The sequence below is a fragment of the Diabrotica virgifera genome, chromosome 6, assembly GCF_917563875.1.
Source record: "Diabrotica virgifera virgifera chromosome 6, PGI_DIABVI_V3a".
In the NCBI taxonomy this organism is placed as follows: Eukaryota; Metazoa; Arthropoda; class Insecta; order Coleoptera; family Chrysomelidae; genus Diabrotica; species Diabrotica virgifera.
The window spans coordinates 12507481-12521246 of record NC_065448.1 but is presented as its reverse complement, the minus strand read 5'-3'; the positions used below and the strand labels follow the sequence as shown (position 1 = coordinate 12521246).

At 29.6% G+C, this 13766-nt stretch overlaps 1 protein-coding gene and 1 non-coding gene across 2 annotated transcripts in view; both read right to left on the bottom strand.

Moving 5' to 3' along the window:
- Window positions 1-13766, bottom strand: part of LOC114332199 (dynein axonemal heavy chain 7) — a 251128-nt gene that overhangs the window by 44345 nt on the left and 193017 nt on the right. Inside the window, exons 50-55 of the mRNA XM_028281947.2 lie at window positions 9774-9964; window positions 9510-9694; window positions 9310-9456; window positions 6653-6804; window positions 4376-4527; window positions 4081-4300 (exon numbers count right to left, since the gene is read on the bottom strand). Coding sequence (XP_028137748.2) covers window positions 4081-4300; window positions 4376-4527; window positions 6653-6804; window positions 9310-9456; window positions 9510-9694; window positions 9774-9964 — 1047 coding nt within the window. The remainder of the gene's footprint in view (window positions 1-4080; window positions 4301-4375; window positions 4528-6652; window positions 6805-9309; window positions 9457-9509; window positions 9695-9773; window positions 9965-13766) is intronic.
- Trnas-cga (transfer RNA serine (anticodon CGA)) lies at window positions 3509-3580 on the bottom strand. The gene has a single exon. It is a non-coding gene; the product is annotated as a tRNA-Ser (tRNA).

The window sequence follows — 13766 nt, the reverse complement described above, 5'->3', positions numbered from 1 at the left end:
TATATAAAGTTATTAATATAAATCAATACTTTTTGAGTTATTAAAGATCAAAAATTTTATTTTTCCGTAAAAAAATGCATGTTTTAAAGATGTTTTTCACGTGTAACTTAAAAACTATAAGCTTTTACAAAAAAGTTATTATTACCAAAATTAAAGATAATAAAAAGTTGAATACACTTCTCATTTAAAGAACTACACTAATGTTAATTCAAAGTAAGTTATGGGTAATTGAAGGTATATTTCTTTCGACGCAAATCTAGGTATTCAACCTTAAATAACGGGAAAACGATGCATTTTATAAAATATACCTACTAAACACTTGTCAAAGTAATTTGGAATACCTATCAAATGAGCTCCATAAGACGTTAATAGCATCAAAATTAAGCAAATTATAATGAAAATAAGAGAACTCTTTGGATTTTTTTTTGGAAAAAGTTAAAAATAAAACGTCTTTTCCACAAAAATTAAAATTTATAGAAATTCTTACAACACTTTCTTTATAATAGCATAAGTAATGATTTCAACAATTTTGACCGGTTTAAAATGCATATTTTTGAAAAAAAGATGTAATTTAAAGAATCAGAATTTTTCAGATTATCGTAATTTTCATTTTCTTTTAATAATAACTCCAAAAATACTCAATATACGAAAAAAATTATATATAATAAAATTTTAGTTTTTTCTGTAACAAATATTTTATTTGTCTTACTATTTCTGTAGGGTACAAAATAACCGAGATAGAAACGTTTTAAGCTTAAATTTTGCCTGCGAGAACCATGTAACCGGGCAATTTAACCTTTTATTTTTAAAAAAGTAAGCGGTTTAGAAAATTAAATTTAACGTGGTTTAAAAGCCCTTAGTTTCAGCTTTCAAATAGTTTTTAGGCGAATCTCATGTCTCAAAATTAACGGAGTTATTAAAAAATAAAAATAACATTTTTTGGAAAAATTTTTAAAAGATAAATTTTGAAAAATTTCTGTAGCATAAATTTTAATGCTATCAACTTGTTCGTGGGCTCATCTGATAGATATTTTTAAATACTTTGACAAATGTTTAATAAGTTTGTGTTATAAAATGCATAATTTTCCTGTTATTTAAGCTTTAATACTTAGATTTTGGTAGTCGCCGAGAGAAATATACATTCAATTACCTATAACTCACTTTTAGTTAACACTAAAAGGTTTTTCTAGTAAGGTATTTATTTCATTTTTTATTATCTTCAATTTTGGTAATAATAACTTTTTTGTAAAAACTTATAGGTTTTGAATTATTTATAAAAAATCGGTTAAAAACGTGCATTTTTCTCAGGAAAAATTAAAATCTCTAATCTTTAATAACTCAAAAATTTATAATTAATTTCAATAACTTTATATAACAAATTTTGCTTAGAGTTAGTCCCTCTATCGAATTACGGGGTTATTTTTAATAAAATAATTTTCACCCCCGAGAAGGGGTGGCATCCACCCCCATGGTAAAAGCGCAAGTTGGCACCATGTCACCTTTGTTCCTTGAGATATCCTCTAACCACTCCCCAATTTTCATCCAAATCGATGGAGGTTCAACGAAATCGGAGGTAATAGCTCATATCCATCTTCAGTGACTCCACTATAGTGTTTTTAAAACTTTTTTGCCTCTGTATTTTTTCGATAAGGCACCTTTTATCGAGATGTGGCTTCTTTTTTAATCTGGTTCAAAATATACCTAAAAATGTAAATCATAAATAAATTTTCATATTATTACCAAGTCACCCTAATCGTACTAAACCATATACAAATATGTGGTGGATTTGAAAAATATTCAAAATATCTCGATATAAACTGATTTTTCGAAAAAGTACTGAGAGGCAAAAGAGTTTTTAAAACATTTTGTTTAACTAATGGTACTACAATAATAATTAAACTGAAACGTACAAAAAAGTTTGGGAGATTTTAAAGGAACAAAATCGCCATACAATTTTTATGGGGTGTCCAAACTTCACTATAATTTTTTCTTAAGATATGTACTACTACCATAAGAATGGCACATGTCCAGTTTCAATAAAAAAGAATGTGTGTGTATTTTGCACGCACGTAAGAAGTTATACTTCTATTAGGTATATGATTTCAACGAAATAAATATACTTTCAACAGGTTATTTGTATTTTATTTAAAGATTAAACTAATTTTTACTTACTATCTATCTATCAATCGGTTTTAAAACGTCTTGCGACGTTGTCCGATGCCTAATTTCCATGACACTCTATCATCCCATTGGCCCTCTCTAAGATCTCTTGCGCTCATCGCCTTCGTTACTCCCTCTCTCCAAGATTTCTTGGGTCTTCCTCTCTTTCTGCGGTTTGGTGGTACCCATTGCATAATTATTTTAGGGAGTCTTGAGTTATCCATCCTCTGGACGTGTCCGTACCATATCAGCTGTTTTCTTTCTATGTCTGTTGTTAGAGAGCCGTCAACCCCCATTCGCTGTCTTATCTCATCATTACGTATTCTCTCTCTGCGTGACACTCCTACTGATCTTCTAAAAGCGTCCATTTCTACTGCCTCCAGTTTTCTTCTGTTGTTTTCGGTTATCCGCCAAGTTTCTGCTCCGTACAATAGACTGCTTTTAATAAGAGATTCGTAGATATTGTGTTTTCTTCTTTTTCCTATTTCATGATTCCACAGTACGCTGTTTAGACAACCTATTGTTTTTCTGGATTGTGTTATTCTTCTCTTTATTTCTTCATCATCTTTCCCCGTTGTGTCAAAAACGATTCCTAGATATGTGTAATGGTCGCAGGGCATGATGATTTCATTATTTTCTAATGTGATGTTCGATAGTTCGGTACCTATTGGCAGGTATTTTGTTTTTTCTGTATTAATTTCTAGTCCCCACTTTCTATATTCTTCTTGTAATTTCCTTGCCATGTACTCTAAATCATCTTTATCGTTTGCTATAACAACCTGGTCATCAGCAAACTGCAATGTATATAAGCAAATCTCTCCAAGGTCTACGCCCATGCCTCTGCATTTTCGTTTCCACTCTTTCAATGCTTTTGCAACATATATTTTAAATAAGGTCGGTGATACACAACACCCCTGACGTAGACCTTTATTAACCAGGAAGCTTTGCGATAATCTGTTTCCAGTTTTTATTTGTGATGTTGACCCTTCATACAAATTTCTTAAGGCTTTTATTAAGGTGACACTAATATTCGTCTGTCGTAACACGTTCCAGAGTTTGTTTACAGGAACTGTATCGTACGCCTTCTGCAAGTCAATAAACATGAGGTGGGCTTCTTGATTTGTGCTTAATTTTTTTTCTATTAGTTGTTTGAGGCAGAAGATATTATCAGTACAGCTTCTTCCTGTTCGAAAACCGGATTGTTCTTCTTCCTCTTGGTCTTTGTACTCCTTCTCAATGTGGTCTCTAATTATTCGTCCATACAAACGGCTGAATGTACTAGTCACTGATTTTTACTTACTACTTTCCAAAAATGTTTATTAAAGCAATACCAAAATAAAAAAAAAATAGGAAACACACGGATTCGAACCGGGGACCGCTCGATCTCGAGTCGAACGCTCTACCACTGAGCTATACTCTCATTGTTTTTACGGATTAACATAGTGACAAAGATTTCCAGACATTGTGACAAATAGATCAACTGAAGAATAAAAATACTTTAAATATTAATTATTATGTTATTCCCGAGGAAAACAAATCCAGAGACACAAAAATTATAATAAATATATTTACTAAAAACACTAATATATTCTTTCCCCCATTTTTTGGACTGATACACACATAACTTAAAAGATTTAGCAACGAACTCCACACTGTCTGTGTGCGCATGCGCGCAGAGTAATAAAAATTCACTCCCAATCGCGCCTAAAGAAGTATAACTTCAAAAATCTCTAATAGTTTTCGATATATTAAAAAAAATCGATTTTTATTTTGTAACTTCAAAGGGCTGTAACTTTTTTTATGTGCACATTTGTACTTAGGTAAGTTAGGTTCAATCGAACTATTTTTGGTCCTAGAATATGTGATTAAATTTATGACCTGTATTTTTGTTACACCCTGTATTTTTAGTTAAATACTTACTTCATATTCGTGTAAAAACATGTGTAACTGCATCACACTGATCCTCAGATCAGTTTCGTTGAACTCGTATGGAATGTTCCAACCCAACGGACCAAACTTTCTTCTCTCTTGGACGGTTGCATGGAAAAAGCAGAGAGCGTACAAAAGCTTCTTAAAAACTGCAGTTTGCTTGCAACTTTCAAACCATTCTACATCAGAAATTGGATCGCTCATGTAAGACCTGGAAAACAATTTATGTCGGAATTGATCAATTTCATTAAAAAACAAAAAGGATCCATTTGTATTTTGTAATTACCTGATTATGTTGTTCTTCAAACCTTTTGGTGGTTCATTGGTCATTTTGACCCCATTTTGCAACACCAGCACAGGAAAATGATCAGCAGGATATGACGTCAGCCATAATCTAAAGTCAGGATGCGTGGCATCCGGAGTCAAGTTTTCACAAATCTAGAAAACATACACTCAAAAAAATTTAGTTCGTAATATTGATTAACAGTGATAACTGAATAGTATTTCGTTGTCACAACAATTTAATTTGTTGTTTCAACGAACTTTTAGACATTGACGAATGTATTTGGTTATTGTCACAATGATTGAATAATAATTGTGAGAATAACTAGAGTACATTAATCAATAACACTCAATTTATTCAGCCAATAACTTAGTTTCGTATATTTAATAAATACTGTTAATTCTGGCAGCAACTCACGTTCTTGATTTCGTTGATGACAATCAATTACCTTGGTTTATCGTGACAACGTACAGATTTCATTAAAACAATGTACAAATGTTGTTAATATAGAGTAATATATGATTATTGAATATATGTAAATTGATTGTTGTGACAACGAATGCATTAATCAATCTGCTACTGCATTTAATTCTCACAATCAAAACGTGCATTGTGACAATAATCGTAGTTGTTGAGACAATAAATGTTTTGCTTGACCATTTGAAAGTTAACGGCTTTTCCTTATCGTGATACCCCTAGCTTCTCTGTGTTACCGAAGTGCCGAATAATAATTGCATTTCGTTTTCAAGTGTAGTCCGTAGTAAAAGGAAGTTTTTGTGTGTCTATTATCGTGAAATTTCGGTCGAATTCTTTTTAAATGTATTTATTTTTTTCGAATCCTGAGAAAACTAATGATTATTTTTGAAAATTTAAATGCAAAATAAAATATTACAGTATTATCAAGGGTCTGAACCTCTATAATGATTATTTTAATAAGTCACAGAGGTGAAAAATAGAAAATTTAGTATGATTTTTAATTTCAAATAGGCATGCCATTCAACAGAAACTTTTTGTTTATTCTAAGGGACTTTCTGCCCTCGGTAATAATGTAATATTTTATTCTGCGTTTAAATTTTTCAAAAATACTTATTAGTTTTCTCAGAATTCCAAAAAAAATGAATGCGTTTAAAAAGAATTCGATCGAAATTTTGAACCTGCGCTCTCAAAAAGGATTAAAGTGTTATACATTTTTGGAATCACTATTTCAAACGCTTTTAAATAAGCTGTCACAACGTACTTTCCCATTAAAAAAAAATCAAAGTTACGCCCCGCCTGTCACCTGAAGAGGGATCGTGTAAAGTTCGAAACATTGATGTTATAATATACTTTGATTATTTTAAAAATCGACCTGTCCGAGCGTTTTGCTTATGTGCTAAGAATAAATAAGTTAATAAGGGGGTGGGGGGAGTGTAACACTTATTCCAGTACACTGTATAAGTGAAATCATATAAAAAATCACACAGTGTAAAGTCCTTTAGGTTAAGGACAAAAAAGGGGGATTTAAAAATTTATTATTAATCAATTAATATCATACATTGGGCTATTTCATTCAGTAATTATTAATATAAAATACGTTCATAGTAGGAATGATCGAAACTGATTGTAAGAATCAATAGAATTGCTTGTAAGAAAAACCGTATTTATTGTGGGAACGAACGGAATTAATTGTAACAATAAACGGAAATAATTGTAGAAATAAACGAAATACGTTAGGAGAAATATCACTGTTATTGACACAACGAATAGTCTTCGTCGGTCAATTAACGACGTTGTTGTTTCAATAAATAGTGTTCGTTGACTCAGTGAACAGAGTTCGTCATATCAGTAAATAGTGTTCGTTGACTCAGTGAACAGAGTTCGTAATACAATAAAGTGATATTATGGTATACATAATGAATGTTCATCCATTCAATAAACGTAATACATTGGCTCAACGAACGAAAATAATGAATTGATGAACATCGTTTTGTTGTCCCAATAAAACCAAGAATTGGACAAATTTTAAGTATTGCGTTTGTTGTCTGAATTAACATTTTTATTGATATTACGTACCTTTTTCGTTGAGTGTAGTACTTGTTATATTAAAAATGTTCATATATTGTATTTAAATTTTTGATATGAGAATAATTCTTCAAACGTCTTCATTTTAACACATTTGGCATATGTGGCACCGATCGGAGCCATCAACAGACTTGTCTAATAATTCGGGTGGCACCAATAGGTGCCACAGTTAAATAAACGTAGTATTAATTTTATAGAAGTATTGTTAAAAAATCTCACCCTTTCTAAGGTCGGCATGAAGCTCTTTGCTAAATGACAATTTTGCAGTACCACCCAAGTGCCATTTTTAACCCCTTCATCAATTAGTTTAATAGCTATTGGTCCTTGACCTTGTCCAAGAGAAAGAGCGAACAATCTAGCCGCCCCAAATCCTACATAGATAAAAATGTATTAGTAAAAAAAAACAAAAAACTGTTAACAAAACAAACTATAATAAAAAATTTGTTTTTACTTCAATTTCAATTCAATTCAATTTATTAGCCAAAATTTACAATTTTAAGTACATATAATATAATATACAGAAAGACACCTAGATGTGAAAACATCTGTGTGTGTCTATAGAAAAATCCTAAATAAATATAGATTACTTATAAACAAACGTAACAAAAAAAAACACATTCGAGAATCAAAATTATTTGGAATTTAAACTTAAAACTAAGTAAAACAGCATATCTATATAATATAATAATATGTAAAAAATCCAACTTATAGGTATTAAGAATTCCAAAATCAAAAAAAAGGACATTTTTTTTTCAGGATTTACAATTCAAATTGTGTTTTGTTTCCAATAATACAATCAACTACCTTTTTATTAAACATTTTTATGGATTTGATTTCTTTTATTTTGTTTGGTAGTAAATTATAATACTTGGGTGCCCTAAAAATCAGAGAATGTTGGCTTATTCCTCGACTTAACTGTGGTAAAACTAAGCTTCTTTTGATGTTACCTCTAGTTTGATAATTATGTTCTATTAGTGTCTGTTTGGAGAAATTTTTATGAATATATGTGCAACATGTTGAAATATAGAGTGTTTTCAAGTCACAGATTTTATTATTATATAATTCAGTTGTAGAGAAAAGTTTAGGTTTTTTTAACATTATTTTAATAATTGAATTTTGAGCTACTTTGAGATTTCTTATGTTGTTTTCATATGCTCCACCCCATAACAAAATTCCATACCTTAGTAAAGGCTCAATTAAGGATTGATAAATCATAGTGATCAGTTTTTTTGCAAGAAACTCCCTTAGCAGATAAAATTTATGCATAAGGGCCCTAATCTTTTTTGTTAGGTATGTTATGTGGTGTTCCCATTTAAGATTTTTATCTAAATATACTCCTAAGTATTTTATGATATTTACTTGTTCAATAGATAGGATCTTCAATGTTTTGTATGTTAATGTTTTCAAAGTTTGGACGATTTGTATCATTTATAGAAAAGGCTACATAATTAGTTTTTTTAGCATTTAGAAGAAGTTTAAATGTATCAAGAAAATGTTTGATATAAAATAGATCTTGTTGAAGTTTCTGTTTTGCTTCTTCCCATGTAGATGCAGAAAAAATTATGACTGTATCGTCAGCATATGACACGATTTTACCCCTGATCTTAAGATTAAATATTGAGTTTATATATATATTAAAGAGTGTTGGGCCTAAAACTGTACCCTGTGGCACTCCAATTTTAATAGTTCTTGGTTCGCTGATAGCATCATTTATTTTTGTATATTGTATTCTTTCATAAAGATAGTTAGTAAAAATTTTCTGCCCAATACCCCTCACGCCATATTTATCTAGTATATCCAATAATTTAGTGTGTGAAACTGTGTCAAATGCCTTGGACAAGTCAAGGAACACTGCAATACATTTTTGCCCTTTATCAAGATGCATAGTTATATCTTGCACAACTTCATTCATAGCATCTACTGTACTTAGACCAGGAGTAAAACCAAACTGATTAGGAGATAATATTTTGTTTTCAGTTAAATATGACACTAATCTATCTTTTAAGCATTTTTCAAAGATTTTACCTAGATTTGATATGATACTTATTGGTCTATAATTTTCCATATTAAATTTATTACCTGATTTATAAACAGGGCTCACTACTGAAACTTTAAAATGACTTGGAATATCACCAGTTTTAAAAATAAGGTTTATTATATGAACAAGAGAATCAATGAGATAGATGTGAAGAGTTTTTATAATTTTAGAAGAGATGGCATCTTTACCTGGTGCTGAATTATTTTTAAGGGAATTTATATATTTTATTATTTCGTTATTTGTGACTGGTTTAAGATACATTGATGTCTGAGAGGAGTAATTCATGTGGAATGGAGTATGTGGTTTTTTAATTTTACTGGTCATTTTTAATCCTATTTCAGTAAAAAACTTATTAAAATGGTTTGCAATATCAATGTTATTTTCAATTTTATTATCATTTTCAACCTTGATGTACTTAATTTAATTTTTTTTATTTTTTGTGTTTTCGTTTGTAGCCTCATTTATAAAATTGTAAATTTTTTTAATATTTTTGCTATTATCATTTATTTTGTTTTTATAATAATCATTTTTTGTTTGTGTAATTAATTTATTTAGTTTATTTCTGTAATCTTTATATTCAATGATTTTTTCTGGAGTGGATTCCCTTCTTAGATTTTGTTTAAGTTGATCTCTTTTTCTAATAGATACAATAATGCCATGAGTAATCCAAGGTTTAATTTTTTTAAACTTATTTTTAAGAACTATGTCATCATAAGAAAGTTGAATTAATTCAGATATTTCAGAATTTCATAATTTACTCAGATAAACTCGTTAAAATCCCATGGTGACAAGTCTGGAGTATAAGGTGGCCATGATATACTAACTGTGGTTGATTTACCTTGATCATCAGCAAATTTTAACAAGACAGCTGTAGGATCTGCACCTGGCGTTAGAATGAAAATCAAAGGTATACAACAATGGGAGTCTCCAAATGAAGAAATCAAATCAAACGGCGGAGGCTCTATGTACCTTTTTCCAAGATGTACTGAAAGTGATAAGGATATTACTAAGAATCTTGTAGTTATTAGCATGTCTTACGTGTAACGAAGTTTTGAACACCAGGTACCATTTTGTCGTACCGGATACACCGTAATACGATCAGTCTTTGTAAATCGTTAAGTTTGGAATGCCAGGGACTAGGTAATTCCATGTCCTGGGGTTCACCGGAGTCGAAAATTCTTTTCCAGTCTCTGCTGTTGGCCATAAAGTGGTGCATAATGCCTCTAGAAATTATATTGCTCAATGAAGTTTTGAAATGACCTATATAAATAATCAATTAGTTTAGAATAGCTTTTGACTTACTTGAAGGCTGGTAGATCATTCAATCTACACAACTCATCCCATGACTTCGAGACTAACCAATCAGTGGGATTTTTATTGGGATTTTCTAAACCTACACCACCGGTTAGAAGAAACATCCATTCTGCAGTGTTGATTTCCCCACGCGTCTTCATTAAATTAACACACAGAAGAAGAGAAAATAACAACTTGTCCTAAAAATTTAGATGTGTTAGTTTGAAGTTATCAATTGTAAAAAAGTTGTAAAAATATTGTCGAGAGTCATAGATGAATATTTTTCTTTTATGTTATTATGTTTATTTACAATCTACATCATTAAAAGAGTATTAAGTAAATTTGTTCCATGTTTTTGGGCATGAAGAAAAGACTTCCAATGATGTCTCATCTTATTCTATTTATGTTTAAGTTTTAAAATAGGTCCTGAGGTCAGGTTCTATCTAGTCTCCTTGTGGCAGGGCCATTATGGAATAATTCCCTTACTATACACCAGTTAATAGGGAAAAAAATCGTCGATTTCACGTAAAAATGTTAAACAGGGTTTTGAAGGTTTTAAACGATAGATGAGGTATAAATGATGATAATTCCGTGAAGACGTACAGCTAATTTTTCTTCTTCTTTTTTTAAAACAGTTACAAAGAATGAAAAACTAAGTTTTTTGACTATAAAACGTTTCTTATCCATTTTAGAGAAAAATGTTTCAAATAAATATTGTAGACCTTAAAAAGTTCTTCAATTTGGTGGGACACATATTGAAATATATAAAGAATTGACCGAGATAATTGTAAAAAACTCTCATTTTTGCACTAATTTTTAAATATTAATAACTGTATTTTTTGCACAACGATATTTAATTTAACTACTTCAAATTATGCCAATTAATGGGTTATTTCAGTGTGCCAAATTTCAACTAGATCGACCAAATAGTTTATAAGTTATTCAATTTGTTTATCCCAGACAGCAATTGTTTAAACAACTGTTCTTGCCCTAACAGTGACTCTAGAGATATTTTACAAATCGCAATCGATTATTTAAGACTTTAGTTTTAAGATGTATTAAAAATGTTTTAAGATTTTATCAAAATTGTTGTTAAAAAAACCGTCTGAAAAAGACCCTACATTTTGGGTTATAAACAATTAGAATAACTTTGACAGTTTTTATGTTACACGCTCGTATGTAGGCTTATGAAAAGCTGGTGAAAAAATACACATTAAAATAATAAAATGGATTTTATATGACTAATAGAAATCAAGTTAGAATTTTTTTTTCAATAAATCATATTTTCATTGTTTATAAACATTAAGAGCTGGAAATTGAATAAGTTGTTTAAGAAAGTCTATATTTTCTGACCCACTTCATAGATTGCATATGCAGTAAAAAAAATAAAAAGTCATGACTCATTAAAATGATGGTACTCGTGAAACACCGCCAACAAATGTAAAGGTGAAAATAGCTTCGTTTTATTTTTTAGAATGGAATCCCAATTTGAAACATGTTGAAAAAATTTGCAGTTTAATTGCTATTACTTGCTTTAATTTTACAATAATTTCTCGTAAGAATTACTTATATTTTACTAATTAAAGTATATTATTTATATAAATATACAATAATAATTAGCTCAGGCCCAGAAATTACATTGGTTGAAAACACGATCTTATCCATAAAACAAAAAATATTTTTAGCAGTTAGTAAAAATAAAAAGCAATTGATTCAACTTTTATGTGCAGAGCTCAACAAATCTGGGTACAGAACTAAAGTAGCAGATGAAGATGCGGACGTATTAATAGTGCAGACAGCTCTTCACGAACATACATATGAAACTAGCAAGACCATTGTAATAATTGGTAATGATACTGATATACTCATAATATTGACGCAACTCTCTGCTCCGGACAATAACATATATGTATTTTGAAAAAAAAAGGCGGAAAAGGAAAATTTTAAAAAAAGGCTATTATAGTTGTAATAGTTTTAAACATTCTCATGTAAGAAAATACGTTGGGTTCTTATATATTTTTACTGGGTGTGATACAACTTCCTCTTTTTTTAATCAAGGAAAATTCAAATTATTAACTGCATCGTCAGAAATTGTAGATCTGATAAATATTTTTTACGACGAGAATGCTAACAAGGAGGACATCATGAAAAACGGATGTGATATCATTGTTGCTTTGTATTCTGCTGCAATTGATGTTACATATAAAAAAACATAATATCATATTGTCATTAAATGAGTTACGTTTTTTACAATTTATAAGAAATACAGGGAAAAAATCTTTTAAATTGGAAAATTTGCCCCCAACAGAAGGTGCAGGTTATCAGCATGTACTTCGCGTTTATCATCAATTACAACACTGGTTAGGTAAAAAACTGGATGCTATCCAATATGGATGGCAAAAAACTGATACGGGTTTTGAACCTATTTACACCTTAGATTGTTTGATCCCTGAAGAGATATTAAAACAAATTACATCTAAATGTTCAACGGGTTGCAAAAGTACAAGATATGGTTGTAAAAAATATGGTATAAACTGTACGGATCTTTGTACAAACTGTGCAGTGGAAGAAGAGGAGAAAAAATGTTTTAATCGCGTTGCAGTGGTTCTTGACGATGTCGAGTCAGACTTTGTAGAGGATGAACTGTAACTTGCCGAGAAGCGATTTAGAAGTTATAGACGTTCACTAGAACAATCAAATTAAAATTCATAAACAATGTTTTACTTTTTTATTTTTATAATTAATTATATGAATTTATTAAAATATATATATTACTATCAAAACAAATATATGACTTTTATTCTAATTATTGAACTTAAACATACATCATTAAATAGTGCAAACATACTACATATTTATACTTATTAGATGCCTACCTAAACAAATATTAATAGTTTCATTAAATTAAATAACATGTCATAACAATTCAGAAACAAAATAAAACAAACAATTTTTTAAAAATTATTAAGGACTTTTAAATACTTTTTAATTATTTCAAATAAAAAAAAATGTATTGTACTAATTTATAATTATTATATATTTATATAAAAAATATACTTTACTTAATGATTTAAAGAATTTTTAAGAAATACTTGTAAAATTCAATAACTTTTATAGTAAAATTGAATCAACTGATTTTCACGGGATTTTCCAATTTTGCAATTGTGCAAGGTGAAATTTGCACAATTTTTAGTATTTTTTTGAGCTACTCCAGTTAAAAAAGAAGGTTGTGCGTGCTATGGAAGGTGATAATATATTGCAGTTTTTTTCCAAAAAAGGAAGCGAAGCTTGAACAGTTCCCACCTTCACTTTCTTGGTGGTGTTTCACGAGTACCATCAGTTTAACAGGTCATAAGATTTTATTATTTCACTGCATATGCAATCTATAAACTGGATCGTAAAATATAGATTTCCATATATAAATTTTCAGCTCTTAATGTTTATAAACAATGCAAAATTTGATTTATAAAAAAAAATACTAACTTAATTCCTATTTGTCATATAAATTTATTTTTTCTTTTTTAATATGTATTTTTTCACCAGCTTTTCAGTGAGCCTACATGCAAGCGTGTGACACAAAAACTGTCAAAGTTATTCAAATTGTTTATAACCTAGAAAGTAGGGTCTTTTTCAAACGAGTTTTTTAATAACAATTTTAATAAAATGTTAATTTTTTCTTAATGCATCTTAAAAGTAGTAGACTCTCGAATAATTGATTGCGATTTGCTAAATATCTCTAGATTCACTGTTAGGGCAAGAACAGTTGTATAAACAATTGCTCTCTGGGATAAACAAATTGAATAACTTACAAACTATTTGGTCAATCTGGTTGAAATTTAGTGCACTTAAAGAAACCATTAAATGGCATAATTTAAAGTAGTTAAATTATATATCATTATGTAAAAAGTAAAGTTATTACTATTTATACTTGCAATTATCTAGGTCAATTGTTTATGCATATTATTATGAGTACTATCAAATTAAAGAACTTTTTAAGATCTA